Source organism: Magallana gigas, chromosome 7 (assembly GCF_963853765.1).
Source record: "Magallana gigas chromosome 7, xbMagGiga1.1, whole genome shotgun sequence".
NCBI classification, from domain to species: Eukaryota; Metazoa; Mollusca; class Bivalvia; order Ostreida; family Ostreidae; genus Magallana; species Magallana gigas.
Window position 1 is genome coordinate 19,715,254 of NC_088859.1, and position 18,466 is coordinate 19,733,719.

Sequence of the window (18,466 nt, forward strand, 5' to 3'; positions counted from 1 at the left end):
CCAATTATTGTAATTGTGTTTGTGCCAATAAAATATTTGTATTTGTATTTGTATTTGTATATTAAACATTTGCAGGGACCCCTTTTATTTCCTATATATGCATGAAAGAAAATTAAATTTCCTAATGAAATTTTTTAAATCGGTAACAAGTTTTTCAGTGTATATGTGAAATGAACAAGACATTCATAAAACAACCTTTTTCATTTATATATCATTGTCATCAATGTTTTACAACTGCAAAAATATGTTTAGTACACATACACGTATTTATTGAACAAAACTTGGTACTAAAAAACAATAAATGGTTATTGAAGAAAACATGTACATTCTCAACCGATTTCAAAGGAATGTTTCATTTTTCTATGGCTCTTTATACAAAGAGCTTGAAAAAAACAGGAAGCAATTAGATTCATCAACTCGTGAAAAACCGTCTCACAATGGTTCAGTCTTACAATTTACAAAGTTAAGAAATGCAGCATTTATCAGGCACATCTGGCCAAAACAAAAAATACATAATGTACACGTGTTAAATATTTAACAATGTGTATGAAATTCTTTATTAAAATACATATACACATGTAATTTAATACCATTCACAATGTATATGACTTTCTCTTTCACTTGATATCCAAGGGACATTATATAGTGGGTCATGATAACTCTATCCTTGTAGTAGCTCGTTGTATTACACGTGATAAAATGAATGCCACTGTTGTTCCAGCAGCTCAATTAATTTAAATCATATTGCACAGCTCGTCATGCAATGAAGCCATGGCTGATTTTGATGTTTGTATTTAATTTTCGCAATTTTGCAAAAAAGCATTAATAATTTTACTACAATCATCTTATAAAACAATTATAGCTAGGAATGACAATATGTAGAGATTTTTGAAAAATTACGATAATGTGGGAAGTTTCAATTTGTTTTGTTATTTTGTTCTTGTTTAACAAACGAAAGACAGTTATTTGCACATATATGTGTATGTACATTTTCACAGTTCATATATTAAGAGATACAACATAGTACATGGACATACTGAGTATTTTCTTGTTTTTCTAAAAAATATATCAATGACATGTATATATTCAATTCATTGGATTTATTTTTTTTTTAATTAACAGATAACCCAGGAGGAGAAGTTATTTTTACTTTAGTAATTGTTTTCTTTTGACCAAAAAAACAAAACTAATGTTCTTAAGTTATTAAACATTACATATGCTCACCAGAAATTAGTTTAAAAAGATGCAACACAATCAAAGCCCTTTACAACAAAGCTTTTTTTTTTTTCAAATCCTGATAAATGGAAACAAGAGTTTATGGAACAAATGTTTTCATTAGTAGCCATTTTGGCTACAGAGACCTGCAGTTGCTTCATTAAAAAAAAAATACATGGTTAATGCCTGCATTCTGATACCACATATTGATTACTCTTTTAACATGTTGATAAGCAGTATGGCAAGTATGTACATTTAGAACTAAACTTTTTGCTTTAGAAAAATGACAAACAACGGAAAATAAAAGTATGAATCAATAACAATATTAATTTCTTATAACAACTGGACAAACATTTTCATTAGGGAAGCAATGCAGGGTTCAACTAACTGCAGAAATGTATAGAACTCTCCAATTTTTTTTTTTAACAGACGTTTTCTGGAGAGAGGAAAAAAAAACTACATTATTGCAGCTAGGATTAAACAAGATTAAACTTGATTAGATCACAAATTTGAAATACTCCATTTATTAACTTTAAAGCTAGTTTATAAGTTGAATATGTGATAAACATTGTATACTTGTTGATGGAATATCCCTTTATTTTGGCATCCAAATATCAAGCTCAGTTACTGAATCACATGTACTAGTCAATTTCATTGATAGTACTATTAGTAAAAAATAAAAAAAAACAACCTAACAAAATTATCGTAACTTAAAACAACATCAAAATGAACGAGAATTTCTTTCCAAAAAAATGTATGAAAAAAAAATTACCTGGTATTTAAACACATTTTTAAATCTCATTTTGAAATTTGCTGTTTAATATTAAAGATACTTGACATCTGAGATAATAATTTTTCTTTGAATATTTAAATGCACCAAATATCGAAATCATCTCGAATTATAAAAGTAAACTTAACTGACAAATATTAAATCACTGAATTTATCAGTGGCTATAAGGAATATAATCAGTATCAGTTATAATTCTTGTCTATGGGAAGCGATTGCCTTAAATAAAAATGCACATGAGAGTGTTCCCTCTTCTAGAAGCATACAAAATTTTAACTGGGATTCCTCAATTTTAAATTGCCAGTATTTGATAATTTTAAACAGTTTCCAACTATGGTGGGGAAAAATTTAATTTTGGTGTATACACTCAAAGTATATGGATAAATTTCTTATTTTACATGAGTACGTTTAAATTCCCTGATTCCACTGTTTTGTATCAAGAATAGGCCTATGACATTACGAGCACCAGTTTTTTGTTATAATTTTATATAGTTCAAAACTATATGAAAATTAAAAAGCAAGATGTTAAAATCCATGAGGGTTGCTTCTCCCGATTTTACAGGCATATTACCAGTAGTTCCAAGCATATAATAAAGAATCATATGACTACATAAATAAACTCTCTAATGAGGAAGATGTTTAAAAAAAAAGATAATAATCAACCAACGTAACAATGTTATATCAACATAAAATATTGCAAAAGAACCTGGCATAAGCTGCATTTAATGCGCTACTTGCACACTGGTTGGTGAGAAAAATTGTGAAAACATTGATTCTATAATTGCATGCTCATGTCGCGGTGACAAATTATGACAATGAATTAGGATCTGTCGTCTGTCATTTCCAGGAACTGGGCATACACATCTCTCGTACACTCGCCCTTCTGGTTGAACACAAACTTGTAGTAGCTGCCATCAGCACAGATAACTGAAATTAGACATGATATATTTTGAAACAAAAAAATTCACTCTCTTTTATATCAGGCCAAAGCAAATGTATTGTTGGTGTCAAAAATGATGAAATGTTTTTAATGAAGTTTTGTAAACTTGGAGTCCTGCAGTCAAAATGTCAAGTGTTATAAAGCCATCTCAAGAGACACTTATGGTAATTGTTACAAATAAGCTTTTCCTGAAATTCTTGGTCAACAGTTGGAAACAGTTTGTACTCATATATATGAAGTACAACAACAGCATAGTCGAATGATAAAAATCTATACTGGGTATACCGGTACTTTGAAAGCAAAAAAAGCTAAGATCTTGTAGTAGCACATATTTTCTAAGTCATTAAGTTCATATCATAATTAAAACTGATTCTTTCCATGATATTGTTTCCTTATTAATAATAAATTCAAACAGGAAGGAAACTTCAATCAGTGAAATCAAAGTGATTCCCATTGACCACCATTGTAACTGAACTTTGGCAACAAAGCAGGAAGTGTCGGAAATACATGTATTCAACTCTTAATACAGTTTTTTTCCTCCTACATAATCGGTACTAATCTGAAAAATGATTCCAATCATCCGATTATGCGGTTTTTAACCTCATTTATCCTAGCATTGTAGTTTCCGTTATGAAAAATGTTTCTGAATGTACCACAATTCATAAAGTGTCATTTTAAATTGTAGATGTATTCAAATGTCAACAACATCCAAAATGTATATATACACATGTAGGGATAAAAAAAAATTGGTCATGCTTAATGCAACTTGGAAAATTATACAAAATTAAAATGCTATCCATGTAGATATTGTCATCAGATCATCTTGCCATCTTGTGTACTATCAAAGCCCCAAACAAAATATTCCTTTAACTTAAGAATGTTTAAAACAGATTTCAACTATATCTACAGTACAGGAAGGACCTTGGGTTAATTACCTATGACAGAGTTTGGGTCAGCCCCAAAGGCACAGATGCACCGTGCCCCTCCTGGGACCTGGAACTTGGAGAAACTCCACGTAGAGCTGAAGTACTTGGGTAGGAAGCTGGCCGACCCAATCCTGTAATCAAAGTACTGAGAGTATAGAGAGGCACAAAATATGTCAACTTTACATTCCTATAATTCCATAACATTGCATGGATATATATTTGGATTATAATCATGATGTTAACTGTGACAAGACTGACTAGGTCCCAAAAAACCAGTTTACAAATCCACTTACAGATTGTACTGTAAGATAGGACGGCAACAATAAAGTGGGCACTTAAAAAAATGCTAATGCCTATTTGTAATAATAAAAAAATCACAAGCATTTGAATTGTTTTAATTTTTTCTTTTGATTGTCTTATTTGTCTTGCACATTTCACTGAAAGTAAATACCAATTTTAACTATCTATACAGCTGGATTTTGATATCTCAAACACTGATATCATGAATACATATAGGTCAAAGTGATTTGTAATTCCCAACCACTTATTTTTTAAGTACTTTACCCTCAATATCTCAAGTACTTGGATATCTCGAAGTTTTCAAACAGTCCTGTCTAGTTCAGGATAACAAAGTTTGACCATATTTTAGAAATTAGGGAAGATATAGAAAAAGTTTGAATTACTTTTGATACCTACCCTAATTGTTTGTTCTTTTTAAGATCCTCTGTAGAGAAGATATGTACAGTGCCATGGTCACTGGCCACACATAGAAGACTGGAATCCTGGTTGAAATTGATACTGAAACAAACAAGAAAATTTTAATCTAACTTAATATTTACTCCCTGAGAATAACTATGTTCACTGAAGGCTAAAAGAGTATGTGTAACCTTACTTGTTAGTAAATAGCTGATATAAAATAAATGTAAATTATTTAAGAAAGATAGACATTGGCAGTACATTGGCTTTTATAGCTCAAGAATATCAAAACCAATCCCCAAGCTTCACTGGGTAATAGAAAATATCTCGGCCTAAAGAAATTGAGAATAATGACCTTTGAAAAAGTCACAGCTATTAAGTCACACTATGCTAAGATTTTTAACAAGTAAATAAATAGATTAGGACCAAAAAAGAAATATCAAAATTGCTTGCAATACCTTAGTTACACATGTATTGTAATCATAATTCACGCATCTGCATAGATTACATATGTAAAACTACACACTAAATGTATATGTGCATGCATGCTCCATTGTAAATGTGAGCTTTCTGAATCAATTCAAACAATCATGTATCATAAGCCAGTTATCTAATGTTTACTCAGAGGTATTTTCTCGACAAGAACAAAGATGCCTAAGAAGGTATTTTCCTGACTGTTCCTACCAGTATATGTGAGCACTATTAGCACCTCTCCGTAGTTCATGTAACTGGAGCCCTGAATGAGTATCAAACACACGGATAAGAGTACCCTGAAAACAGAACAGAAAGGCCAAATTAAATCAGTCATGTGTTACCAATCTGGCTGTTTGAACAGTATATATCTAGGAACTAAAATATAACTTTGTTACAAAGCAAATACACCACATGTATCTACATGAAATTAGAATTGTTATTACAATTACAATGTATAAGCATAGTGATGTGGATAGGGGCCATTTTGAAGAAAAAAGTCATATAAAGAATCACCCCTTTCTAGGTCTCAAGTCTATAAGTAGAGTAAAAGTTAAATCATATGTGTGACTCTCAATTTACCTTCTCTGAGCTTGTTGCTAACCTGGTCCCCTGCAGATTCATGGCAATACAACTTAGCGGGGCCTCATGAGCTGGAATATCGGTGGCCGATTTTTCGGTGTTGGCCAGGTCCACTATCTGGACATGGCCGGACTTCCTCCCAGGAAAAGTCAAGAGCGAATTGTTACTGTTTGGACACAACACACACAGTCCTGAAAGATTCCAATTAATTACAAATGTAAAGAAGCCAAAATGGAATCTTGTAAATATTTTTTTTTAATTTTCATATGGTTTGTCATTTAATTTTTGAATCTTGTTAAATTTTTTTTTTTATTTTCATATGGTTTATCATTTTAATATTTGAACAGTTTTTTAAAATCAACAAAAATATTTTTCAAATGTGGCTTTTTATCCGATTTAAAACTGTCTGCAAGAGGCAAGAGGTTAATATTCAAGAGCTGTATGTTTTTAAAGTTACAATTAGCAAATTTTAAATGATATTTTATGTACACGTTGTCAATGACCTGCATGGTGTTTGTTGTGTATCTATTAAACACACTACATGTACTTGCTAACATACTTTGTCTCCAGTCTTGTTTAAAGAGCTAAAACTAAATTTAACCTATTGATTGCAAGGGCATAATTGTTGGTTTCAATCTAAAATATACAAAGTACCGGTATAACAGGTGAAAAAAATTTCCTTAAAATTATCCACATGTAAATCATCAAAGGCCCTTTACAAAATACACACATCATTTTATTTCATATATAGATATAAATGTCCTTGGTGATATTTTGGTTTAATATATAAAAGATATATATCTCTATTTAAAATGAAATGTTTGTAAATGTTATGTAAAGTGCCTCTGGATCTCACTTTTAATTTGGTCTCTTATTTCTACCAACTTTATCTACATATTTGTAATGAAGGTCAATGTTAAGAGTACCTGCAAAGGTTTTTTTTGTGCAGCCCTACATAAGAACATATTTTGTGCATGACACTCTGCATCTCTCAAAAAGAATAAAACATGTACATGTATCGGTATTGAAATTTGTGAGTACCTTTGGGATTGGGGCAAGTTTCGAATACGTGAAGCTGCTGTGGATTCTGGGTAAATGTGTACACTTTGATAAGGGTATCCAGCACCACCACAATTCTGAAATCAAAGAAGTAAGATCGAGAAGTTACAAAGAAAACACAAAGTTTCAGTTGAGGCATTAAAAAAAGTTAAGTTAAAGCCATAAGAGCAGATATTATATTATAGCATTTACAATAAAGGTCTTTAATACTAATATTTTTCGCATTACAAAAGGACAAATAATTTGGCATTCATCTATCAATACTTTTGTTCTGTATAAGGCAACATGAAGAACAAATCAAGTGTAGCCTATATACAGTCTAATTTACCTGTCTCGTCGCAGTCGAACGCTGCGGACTTCTGTGGAAAACTCCAATTCTATCACAGGTTTTTTCTTCAGGTCATCCCACACCATTACTAAATTCAGAAAACAGGAAGTGTTAGTTCTATGGAAACAGAATCAGATATGATTGTGCATTGTTACTTATTATTAATCTGTTGAATATTTCTATTGTATGAAATTAATACACCCAAAAACAAGAGGCCCAGGGGCCACATCGCTCACCTGAGCAAAAATTTGAGCTTTCCTGGCCTAATAGTTTTTCAGAAGAAGATTTTAAAAAAATTTCTCTATATATTCCTATGTAAAAATTGATCCCCCAATTGTGGCCCCACCCTACCCCCGGGGACTATGATTTGAACAAACTTAAATCTACACTACCTGAGGATGCTTCCATTTTAATTTGAGCTTTTCTGGCCTAATAGTTTTTGAGAAGAAGATTTTTAAAGATTTTCTCTATATATTCCTATGTAAAACTTGATCCCCCAGTTGTGGCCCACCCTACCCCCAGGGATCATGATTTGAACAAACTTAAAAACTACACTACCTGAAGGATGCTTCCATTTTGATTTGAACTTTTCTGGCCTAATAGTTTTTGAGAAGAAGATTTTTAAAGATTTTCTCTATATATTCATATTAAAAACATGATCCCCCTATTGTGGCCCCACCCTACCCCCGGGGACCATGATTTGAACAAACTTGAATCTACTCTATCTGAGGATGCTTCCAATCAAATTTGAGCTTTCCTGGCCTAATAGTTTTTGAGAAGAAGATTTTTAAAGATTTTCTCTATATATTCCTATGTAAAACTTGATCCCCCAATTGTGCCCCACGCTAACCCCGGGGACCATGATTTGAACAAACTTGAATCTACACTTCCTGAGGATGCTTCCATTTTAATTTGAGCTTTTCTGGCCTAATAGTTTTTGAGAAGAAGATTTTTATAGATTTTCTCTATATATTCCTATGTAAAAATTGATCCCCCAATTGTGGCCCCACCCTACCCCCAGGGACCATGATTTGTACAAACTTGAATCTACACTACCTGAGGATGCTCCCATTTTAATTTGAGCTTTGCTGGCCTGATATTTTTTGAGAAGAAGATTTTTAAAGATTTTCTCTATATATTCCTATGTAAAGTTTAAGCTTTTCAGGCCGAATAGTTTTTGAGAAGATTTTTGAAAAATACCAACAAATTTTCAATAATTTTAATTATCTCCCCTTTAAAGAGGGTGTGGCACTTCATTTGAACAAACTTGAATCCCCTTCACCTAGTGGTGCTTAGTGCCAAATTTGGTTGAAATCTGACCAGTGGTTCTTGAGAAGAAGTTGAAAATGTGAAAAGTTAACAACGACAACGACGACGACAACGACAGACAACGGACAAATTGTGATCAGAAAAGCTCACTTGAGCCTTTGGCTCAGGTGAGCTAAAAAACCAAATCTTAATCAAGAAAATTTCACCATAAACTCTCTGTTCCCTTTTGAATTATTCTATACTAAATGAAGAATACATAACACAAAATACATAAGGCTATTAATTAATACATCCACCTTGAAAAAGCCAAGTCAAAGAGCGTATGTCTCTGTGAATTATTTTAAGGCTCCGTCACCATGCAAAGTTGTAAAATTTTAAGCAGGTGCTCAAACCATTTTTAGTATCATTGGTAAACATTTTAACTACCAGGTAATATTATTATTTTACCGGGGGTATATAATACAAGGTTATATTAAATAAAGGATTTACCTTTTGTAGGTGGGTACTTTGGATTTTTACCCCCTCCCACCAATGCCAGGTAATTGCACCTGAACAACATCTCAATGTGATGAATGCCACCATCAGCAAAATCTGTTTGAAATATAAATCAAAACATCTCAATATGTATTAATAAACATTTATTCTCCATTCTTGTTCACTAAATTTTTATATCTATGAATAAGAATTTTATGGCTTTTATATAATTCGACAAAGCAATGTACACGAGTAATATCCTGCAAAGTATAATTGTTTTGTCCACACACAGGATACTAAGTATTGTAATTTACAAAATACATTTTGTACTAGACCAATGCAAATTTTTAGGTTTTCTGCACACACAGATATGTACTTGATGTAACGGTAATTTTCTAAAAAGAATTTCATCTTGAATGTTTCTGGGAACTGTGCATGTATGAAAATCAAGTACCGGTAATGCACAATTGATGGTGTGCATCTTCATTTCTGTTGGATCATATCTGGTATATTTATTCAACATTTTACTCCAATTCTAAAATATCATTAACCATCTACATCAAATTATATTCTGCAAAATGTGGGATAAGTCATTGACTTTATTAACATATGAGAAAATAAGTACTAAGCCTTGTGTAAGCACCTTGTCGTTCCTTCTCTTTCAGTGGATCTGAGTTATAAACCCGGAACCCAGTCTCCATACCACAAGCAAAACATCCTTGAAAAGAACAATTGAAGAAAGGTTATTAATAAGGACAGAACTGTTATATATTCCTATTAATTAGTACCAGTATATGGAATAAAGGAAGGATGATCCTGGTATCCAATTGTGCACTTCAAAGAATTCTATTCATAGCACACCTAAAATATCATGAATAAATGTAACTGTTATTTTAGGAAATGATAAGTAAATTTTAACAATAATTGTAGCTAGAATACGGTAAATGCTGTGAGGCATGTTCCTGAGGAATAACCATGGGTTTTGCGAGTTGGGTGCCAAGTTAGCCACAGGTCAGCTAATGAAAAGTCAATTAAGCCTCAACCAGGATTCAAACCTAGGGCCTTTGGCATTCCATGCCATCATTTCTGTGTAATGTATTTTGGGATTCCAAATTCAGAAACAAAGAGAACTACATAAAGAGCACCTAAGAAAATGTTCAAGGCATACAATAACTTTGGGGCTGAACCTATCAACATATGCTTTGCTTTGGTTAATGAATGAATACCAAGTGATCACAATAAAAAATATCTGATTTTTTTTGTTTACTTGTACTTATAATCAATCAAGGAAAAGTTAAGACACTGGGTAGTCTATGAAGTGTATACATTTATTCATACCAGCTAGTGCATTTACAAAGGTATCTAATACATTGAGATACTGTACAAGGAAAACTTTCTTTAAAATTTTCCTGAATGAATATTTATTTACTGCTTACCAGGTAGTAGGATGCTACCAATTCCTCAACCCCCACATTGCCAAGTATTATTGTGCTATCCAATATTTTTTTAAGTGAATGCTTTCAAAATGTCACCCGAATGATCTACACTTAATTCTCTTGAACTTAAAATCAATTCAATCTTTATTGCAATTATAAGGATGCTGGGCAGTATAAGAGTTGATCAAGATCTTGATCTATGAAATAATATGAGGACAAAGTTTGAACTATACATATTGCATATGTCAATATGTGAAAATGTTTAAAGGACATGAACAAATTTTTAACTGAATGATGACAAAGAATTATACTCCTGTAGCCCTTTTCACAAAAAATCTTACGATTGATTTTAATCGTAAGTGAAAACTTAAGTTTTTGTTCCTTTTCACAAAATATCTTAAGAGATTCTTACGTGTAAAATTTGTCGTAACTTTACGATAGCACATACCCTCTCGTAAGTATTTCAAAACTGTAAATAATAATCGTATTATGTAAAATATACAAGAAAAACAGCTAAATTTAATGTTTTGAGCCACATTATACTGTTATTTTGCATTATATTGCAGTTATTGTTGAGAAAAATACACAAATAAATTCTCCAAAAATTTTTGCGGCAAATTTTTCTCGTAAGATTTTCCTACGTCACACTAAACACACATTGTGATTGTGACGTCATATTTTGATTTCTACTACATCACATTTATTTCACTCGATGTAAGTGGTAAATAATTTCAGTTTTGCATCCTTTTGTAGAGAATGTCAGTTTATTTATATGTTGCTCCTGTTTTATTGGAATTATTCAGTGAATTCAAATCGTTGCTAGGGAAAGGATAACTCGTAAGTAAATTCTTAAGTGAAACCTGTTACGAATGCGTTCGTGAAAAGCACTTAAGATTTCTCGTAAGATATTCTTAAGTTGAAATCTTACGCAAAACCTTAAGATTTTTTGTGAAAAGGGCTACTGCCTTTCAGCTCAACTCTGAATATATAAAAAAATAACAGCAGCTGACATTTAATGAATGAAATACTTGTAAAAATTTAAAATGTTGGTGTCGCAGTACATTCAGGGTTGATTATAAACAGATCAACTCTGCATACATAATTTCTCACAAACACACAAAACTTAAAAAAAAAAAAGCAATTATAAACAAGTTAATAGTCTGTCCCAAGTAATAGCTGGAGGTCTGTAGCTCCCGGTCTGAAAAAATTCAGATGGACGACCTGGGAGCTACAGGGCCTCCATGGTAAAAAACTGCGAGAAACTGAGTATCATTAAATTCTTCATTCAATTTACTACTGATATCGGTACTTCACTTGCCACAAACACGCTACCGACCTCGGAAATTGAAGTATGTTAAATTTACGTCGAGATCTAGAGTCGCCATTTTTACATGTAAACAAACTGCACCACTTCATTTTACAGGGCTGGTGATAGTGTTTAAAAAAATTTCAGAGGCAAGTAAAGTAATGATATCTGTAAAGTGTCCAAGGAATTTTTTGGAATCAAATATTTGTATAGAATGTGTTCGGAAATGAGGTTAATCAGTCCAAAGCTAGCGCAATTTTTTGTGCACCGTAAATTGCAGTTTTTTACTATGGGAGGCCCTGTAGCTCCCAGGTCGTCCATCCGAATTTATTTAGACCGGTAGCTACAGACCTGCAGCTATCCAAAGTAACTGTTTCCGACATATTTGGATGATTTTTATTATAAAAATAACACATACCTGTCATTTAAACACAATTGGAATTGAGGGAAAAAACCAAGATTTGTTTATTGATAAATCATTTGTTTTTACCCAGAGAAACTCACAGGAATGAAAACAAATTTCTTACAGAGATAAACAATGGAAATTCAAATATTGTTAAATAACATCTTTTATCCATTCGAAAGTACTTGGGACACCTCACACACTTTTTTTTAAACTTTATCATCCAGGTACTTTTCATGTCATATGCTATGCAAAATCCCCATAGACTTTTAATTCTTGGATGTGTATTGAAACCTGAGGTGATAAAGAGGGCCTTTTGAAGCAAAAAATCAGGACTCTTTTCATTTCACTGAAATTGAATGAATGTACATGTAGTTTGGGCACAAAATATTTCTAATTATTAAAATATTATGCAAAAAGTGGTGGAAGCAGAAACTTGGGAAATATTAAAGTATCTATACAAGTGTGACGCCTGTTACTTTGATATTGTGTGTAAAAAAAAAAGACTAAACTTTTAGGAAGTTATTTACTTACACTTCTTTTCAAAGGATAATTATAGAGTAAAACGTTAAAGGTCAATAACTAATACTACAATTGCAAAGTCGATCTTATTAACACTTGTAAAAGACAAAACAGTTAATACAGCAACTACTTACAGCATCACACTCAAATAAAAAAAAATAATAAAATTCATTCATCAACATTTTTGGTTTTTAAAATGACTAAAAACTTCGTAAACGTGACATTAGTAAATACAAACCTTTAGGTATAGATGTCCATGTTAACAACTTGATATACCACAGATTAAAGATAACAACACATTTTCAAGTGTGGGTAGCTCTTGAAAATACTTGTAAACAGTAAGTGACCAAAGGTAGAAAATGTTGAAAATTACCTTGATCCTGGTTCCAACCCGCATACAACAAGCCGTTGCCATACGAATTACCGAGGGATAAATCCATTTTTTCACTTGTTGTTGCTATCGATGAATATTTGCATTCATTTTGGAGCAAAATGTGACATTATTTTCAGCTACTAGACAACACACCCCCATACGATGATAAACATTTGAGTGATTAGGAAAATTGGTCTGTCTCATAAACATGCTTATATTTGGTCCTACTAATATAAGAAAAAGAATTGTTAATTTCTGATATATTAAATTATTTTATTTTTACGATGTAAAGCTGTTATAAGATTTATTTATAATGATAATGATAATTTAATGTATATTTATTCTATTTCCTTATAAAAATATACTCTAAGTTTAGACTATTTATAACAATAAAATACGTTCACTACTGTCTATTTCGTTGATTAAATAAGCCATTCAAAATGGCTTGCTTCAGAACAAGTGCCCGAATTTGTAGGCAATTTTTATTCAATAATTCATCTTCAACAAAGTTTTCTGCGGTTTTTAGCTCTCCAAGATGGATGTCATCAGGTATTTTCATGATAGCAATCTATAGAAAAGACTGTCATTCCGAATTTTTAATGCGATTTTAAGATAATCAAAGGTCACAAACGTTTCGAATTTTCTCAGAAACCGTGATAGTTTTTAACCTTTTCACAAAAAGTTTGTATGACAGTTATACTCCTGCAATCTTTTTTATTTTATTTTATGATATTAGAAAAATTTTCTTTTTAGGGAATTATGAATACATAATTGTGGAGAAAAAAGGCGAAAAAAATAATGTTGGATTTATTCAGCTGAACAGACCAAAGGCACTTAATGCTCTTTGTAAAGGTCTCATGTCTGAATTAGATCAGGCAGTCCAAAAGTTTGAAAAAGACGACGATGTTGGTTGCATTGTGTTGACAGGCAGTGAAAGAGCATTTGCGGGTATGTATATAAGAGTTTTACATTGAATAATGCATTTGTGTATCAAATTTTATCCTCCGAGTCCCATAGGTTGTTCCCTTAAGAATACTGTGGTTTCATCAATATTCTTTGAATACCAATTTTCATGGATTTCGTTATTAAGATGATCCATGAAATTAAATGTTCATTGAAATGCAATTTCTATTAACATTTTGTATTGATAGGGTCATTGGCCACATATTTACTTATCCTTGAAACTGTGATTTTCACTTTATCCACGAAAATTGATACCCTTGAATATTAATGAAACCACAGTATGTGCCACATTAGGCGCTTGGTTTAATTTTATACACTGAATAATTATTAGTAACATGTACATACAATGGACTTCTATTTCTGCGTATGTTTTTACATTATATTCATTATTTACTTTTTCATCAACCTCAGTCTAAATCTCATGAGAAGCAAAAAGAAAACATAAGGGACATGATACTAAGACCATAATGAATTCAGGGCCTCCAACGACAATTAATTTTTTGACAGAATGCTTCTTTGGAAATGAAATTGTTGTAAATAAACATTGATAAAACAATTCAGTGTCCATCAATAAATGAGTATCGTCTGCATTATAGCTGGGGCAGATATCAAGGAAATGCAGACAAAAGAATTTTCAGATGTCTGGAGAGGCAATTTCCTAAGTGAATGGGATGCTTTATCAAGATGTTCAAAACCAGTCATTGCAGCAGTCAATGGCTTTGCTGTGAGTATAATTATATAATTATCTAAATAAATAATACCAAAAAAATTATAAAAAAAATTATTATTTGATTAATATATCAAGTTCATGTGTTAAAGTATAGATAAATAAGTTCAGACTATTAATTAGGCCACATAAAATTAATTTTTAGATTCTTACTTTGATTTGCATTTGAAAATGTGGTGGGTATGTTGATTTATCTTCAATGTTTTTAAAAAAACATCTCTATTTCATCTTCTTTAAATAACAATTGCTATATTTTTTTTTCTAATTATTAATGCTTATACACAAACCAGTTTGTAATATTTTAATTTTATTTCAACTTAACTGTTATTGCATGTAGACATGTGTTTCCTCATGATAAATAACATGACTGGAATCAAACATTAAAGGGGCATGGTCACGATTCTGGTCAAAAATTATTTTTCTGTTTTTAATGTTTATAATATACTTCAGTAAGGCATTTCTAATAGTCAGCCAAATTTTGAGTGTCAGTTCTTGAGTTAAAAGCCAGATATACAGCTCACAATTCTTTGTTATGTAATCAAAGCTCAGGTCATGTTTTTGTTTAAATTTTGAATTTTAAAGTAAAATTTCAAGTTTAAGACATAAAATGAATTTGACAAAGGCTAGGAACTGCTAATTTATGCTTCAAAAGAATTAGCAGATAGAAAATCCAGCTTGAAAAAGAACTTTTTTAGGTTTATTGAACCAATGTAAACAAAAACATGACACACGGCTTTTTTACAAATAACAGTAAGGTGTCCAAGTAGTGTAGTGGACAGTGCACTCGTTTATCACCGCTGCGACCCAAGTTCGATCCCCGTGATCGACAGTGGTTGGACACGTGGGTTCTCTCCGGGTATTATAATTAAAATGGAAAAATAAAATTTGACCAAAATCATGACCATGCCCCTTTAATCCACAATGACCAATTGAAATGTTCCAACATTTTTTTCTATACTAAGTCCAATTTTCTCTCTCCCAACTTGTTTTCCACAGATTTATTTTTTTTCAAAATAAAATTAAAAACAGGGCGGGGCACTTTGAGAGGGACGAGAGGGGATGAGAATCTAAAAATTAATTATATATGGTCTTATTTATATTTCAGCTAGGAGGTGGTTGTGAGGTAGCTATGATGTGTGACATTATCTATGCTGGTGACAAGGCACAATTTGGACAACCCGAAATCACGTTAGGCACAATACCAGGTCAGTTTCGTATATATTTTTACTTAAAAATAAATTTCTGTGAACCTGTACAGTAACATTATTTTTTACAAATTAATTTGAAAATAGATTAAATACATTTACAAAAGTCTCATATTTTTCAAACAGGAGCTGGGGGTACCCAGAGACTTTGCAAAGCTGTCGGAAAATCCAAGGCCATGGAAATGGTATTAACGGCCAATAGAATATCTGCAGAGGAGGCAGAAAAAGCAGGTAGATAAAATATTTATTAAGGTTGGTGTAATTTATTTGAAATTCATTTGATTTATAGGATTTAACACTGTTTTAGAATTTTTGTTTGTTATCATTGTTTATAATACATGTATTGTATTGTATTAGAAAAACTCATTGAAATCATTTCCTATTTGGATGAAATAAGATACACATATTAATTGTTCTTTCAGAACTAATGTTTTGATGTGAATAGATAAGGAATTTATTTTTATTATAGATAAAATTTGATAAAGATATTTAATGATGCCAATTTAGGACACATTTCTGTTGTAAAAAACTAAAATAAAATTATTATTTGTTTGGAATTGCGAAATATACGGGGCGTGTGGTTGGATTTTACCTTTTGAAATATATCTATATTGAGGTTCATGTTCTTGAAATAACAAATGCTCTTTTTTTTTTTATTATTTTCAAAGCTACCATGAAGACACAAAACAACTTGTAATCTTTTAATTCCATTTTATTTAAACTTAATTTTTATAGACATTTGTATCAATATGACTGGAAAAAAACAATAATCCACATGTCAAGCAGCCATTGAAATGTTCCGCCCTTTTTTATATCAAGCCCAATTTTTCTCCTCATGATTTATTTTTCAAAATAAAACAAAATACATCAGGATGGGCAAATGGGCAGAATCTAAAAATTAATTTTATGTGGCCTATGGGAGCATTATATTTAATCCTTGTTTTTGTCAAAATCTAATCCTGCTTTCCCTGGACCTGGTGTAGGATTGGTCAGTAAAGTTGTGCCTGCTGCAGAACTGGTGAATGAGGCCATCAAAACAGCTGAGAAGATCAGCAGTTTCTCCAAAATAGCCACAGGCATGTGCAAAGAAGCTGTCAATGCAGGTATGTTTTTTTCTTTTGTATGTAAGGAGAGGGCTAGAATAGGATTTATCTGCAGCCACTCCTATCCAATTCAAATAAATGAAATACTGTTTTAATGAGATTAAATTAAATTTATTCTCCATGCACTGGAGACTACTGAATCTCAAATAGACAAATAAATCATTTAGCATGCTCTATGCGAAAATAAAGCAAAGCTTTTGGCCTCTAAATTGTTGAAGAATCCATCAAACTATGCTTGACACAATTTTCAACATTTATAGTGAGGGAAAAAAAATATGATATACTTTTTAATTTTTATACAGGTTATGAAATGTCTTTAAAAGAAGGACTTCATTTTGAAAAGCGATTGTTCCATGCATCTTTTGCATCAGTAAGTTTTTCGTAAAAAAAAAAAAATTCTTTTTATTCTGTATTGTTTTTGAAGAATAAAGTAAATTTGATAAGCTGATATATTTGTATAGCATATGTGTAATTTTGGATTTTAAATGCTTGACCATCTTTGCTTCCCTACTCACATCTTTCCTTGTCAAGGGTTTCTGATCCGCACCTCTCGTCATGGGAGCAAAGTGGACCAAAAACACTTGGCTAGCAAAGATGCCCTATCCAAGGGTGACAATACACTTGAATTCTGTTTCTTCACAAAGAGGAGTAGAGTAGAAAGTCATCTTTGGCCTGTGAAGAAAGACAGAATTGATCATTACCCATAGATTGCAAAGCTGGTTCATTATAAACAAGTTCAAAATTTTAATACATTATCTATTTTACTAGAATGATCGCCGGGAGGGAATGACAGCTTTCTCCGAGAAAAGACCACCAAAATTTACGGACAGTTAAAGCAGGAAACATACCTATTTGTAGACAGCTGTGATTGCCAAGTTTCTTAATCATTAGAAATCTAAAATGGTACTGCATAATGCAGATACAGGACTTTGATCAGAAGGAAATGAATACAGGGACTTTTTCTGTGTTGGAGTATACAATCATAAAAAGAGGAGTGCTTTGTATGCTTTCATAATATTGAGTTATAATGTATTATATTTATACATATGCTGTGCACATGGTTTAACAAAACCAATAAATGATTTGCAGAAATTATTTGTGTCTTTTTTTTTTTTAAGTGAATTCATCTCCTAATCAAATGATACTTAAGATTACAAATCCATGGTTATCAATACATAATAAACTTTAAAGTACATTGATTTTCTATTAAAAAAATTAATAGGTTTTATTCAGTGAATAGCTTTAACATTTAAGTTAATGCATCCTTTAAATCATGATTTGCTTGAAAGATTACTTTTAAGCTCACCTGAACCAAGGCTCAAGTGAGCTTTTCTGATCAAAATTTGTCATCATTGTGGTCACAAATTTTTCACATTTTCATCTTCTCCTCCAAAATACTGTGCCAATTTTAACCAAACTTGACAGAAGTCTTTTTTTTCCCATATTACTGACCAAGTCTCCACCAAAGAGGAGATAATTAGGAAAGAGTGAAAATAGGGTTGAGTGTTTTAAAGATTTAAAACTGATGATCCCATTAGAGAGATCATATTTAGTGTGGTATAGGAATCAAATTTCATAAAGAATATATACCTGCATAAGACGATTTAATAAAAACTGAAACAAAAGTAAATGAAATGTAGAAGCAAGCTATCATTAAGAATTTCCATATTTTTTATACCAT

General features: G+C 31.6%; 2 protein-coding genes across 2 annotated transcripts; one reads left to right on the top strand and one right to left on the bottom strand.

Annotated features, from left to right (window-relative positions):
- Window positions 1–186: 186 nt before the first annotated feature.
- On the bottom strand, window positions 187–12,973 carry LOC105341093 (WD repeat domain phosphoinositide-interacting protein 3). Its single transcript, XM_011447404.4, has 10 exons — window positions 12,788–12,973; window positions 9,391–9,465; window positions 8,763–8,864; window positions 7,005–7,092; window positions 6,659–6,753; window positions 5,618–5,808; window positions 5,249–5,334; window positions 4,565–4,666; window positions 3,878–3,999; window positions 187–2,929 (listed from the first exon to the last, which is right to left on the bottom strand). The coding sequence occupies exons 1-10, from the start codon at window positions 12,852–12,854 to the stop codon at window positions 2,823–2,825; spliced, it is 1,035 nt and encodes a 344-aa protein (XP_011445706.1). The 5' UTR covers window positions 12,855–12,973; the 3' UTR covers window positions 187–2,822.
- Window positions 12,974–13,181: 208 nt separating this feature from the next.
- Window positions 13,182–17,878, top strand: LOC105341094 (enoyl-CoA hydratase, mitochondrial). The gene is made up of 8 exons (XM_011447405.4): window positions 13,182–13,336; window positions 13,541–13,735; window positions 14,347–14,474; window positions 15,583–15,682; window positions 15,809–15,913; window positions 16,666–16,785; window positions 17,088–17,155; window positions 17,554–17,878. The coding sequence occupies exons 1-8, from the start codon at window positions 13,228–13,230 to the stop codon at window positions 17,617–17,619; spliced, it is 891 nt and encodes a 296-aa protein (XP_011445707.2). The 5' UTR covers window positions 13,182–13,227; the 3' UTR covers window positions 17,620–17,878.
- The last annotated feature ends 588 nt before the right edge of the window (window positions 17,879–18,466 follow it).

Bases quoted from the DNA above. Each gene is read 5' to 3' on its own strand.
- LOC105341093 (XM_011447404.4), bottom strand. From the start codon at position 12,854: ATGGATTTATCCCTCGGTAATTCGTATGGCAACGGCTTGTTGTATGCG. The intron at 6,754-7,004 runs GTAAATTAGACT...CTTTGATTTCAG, and splicing joins GTTCGACTGCGACGAGACAG to AATTGTGGTGGTGCTGGATA. The intron at 4,000-4,564 runs GTAGGTATCAAA...CTTTGATTACAG, and splicing joins AAAAAGAACAAACAATTAGG to GATTGGGTCGGCCAGCTTCC.
- LOC105341094 (XM_011447405.4), top strand. From the start codon at position 13,228: ATGGCTTGCTTCAGAACAAGTGCCCGAATTTGTAGGCAATTTTTATTC. The intron at 14,475-15,582 runs GTGAGTATAATT...TTTATATTTCAG, and splicing joins CAGCAGTCAATGGCTTTGCT to CTAGGAGGTGGTTGTGAGGT. The intron at 17,156-17,553 runs GTAAGTTTTTCG...CTATTTTACTAG, and splicing joins TCCATGCATCTTTTGCATCA to AATGATCGCCGGGAGGGAAT.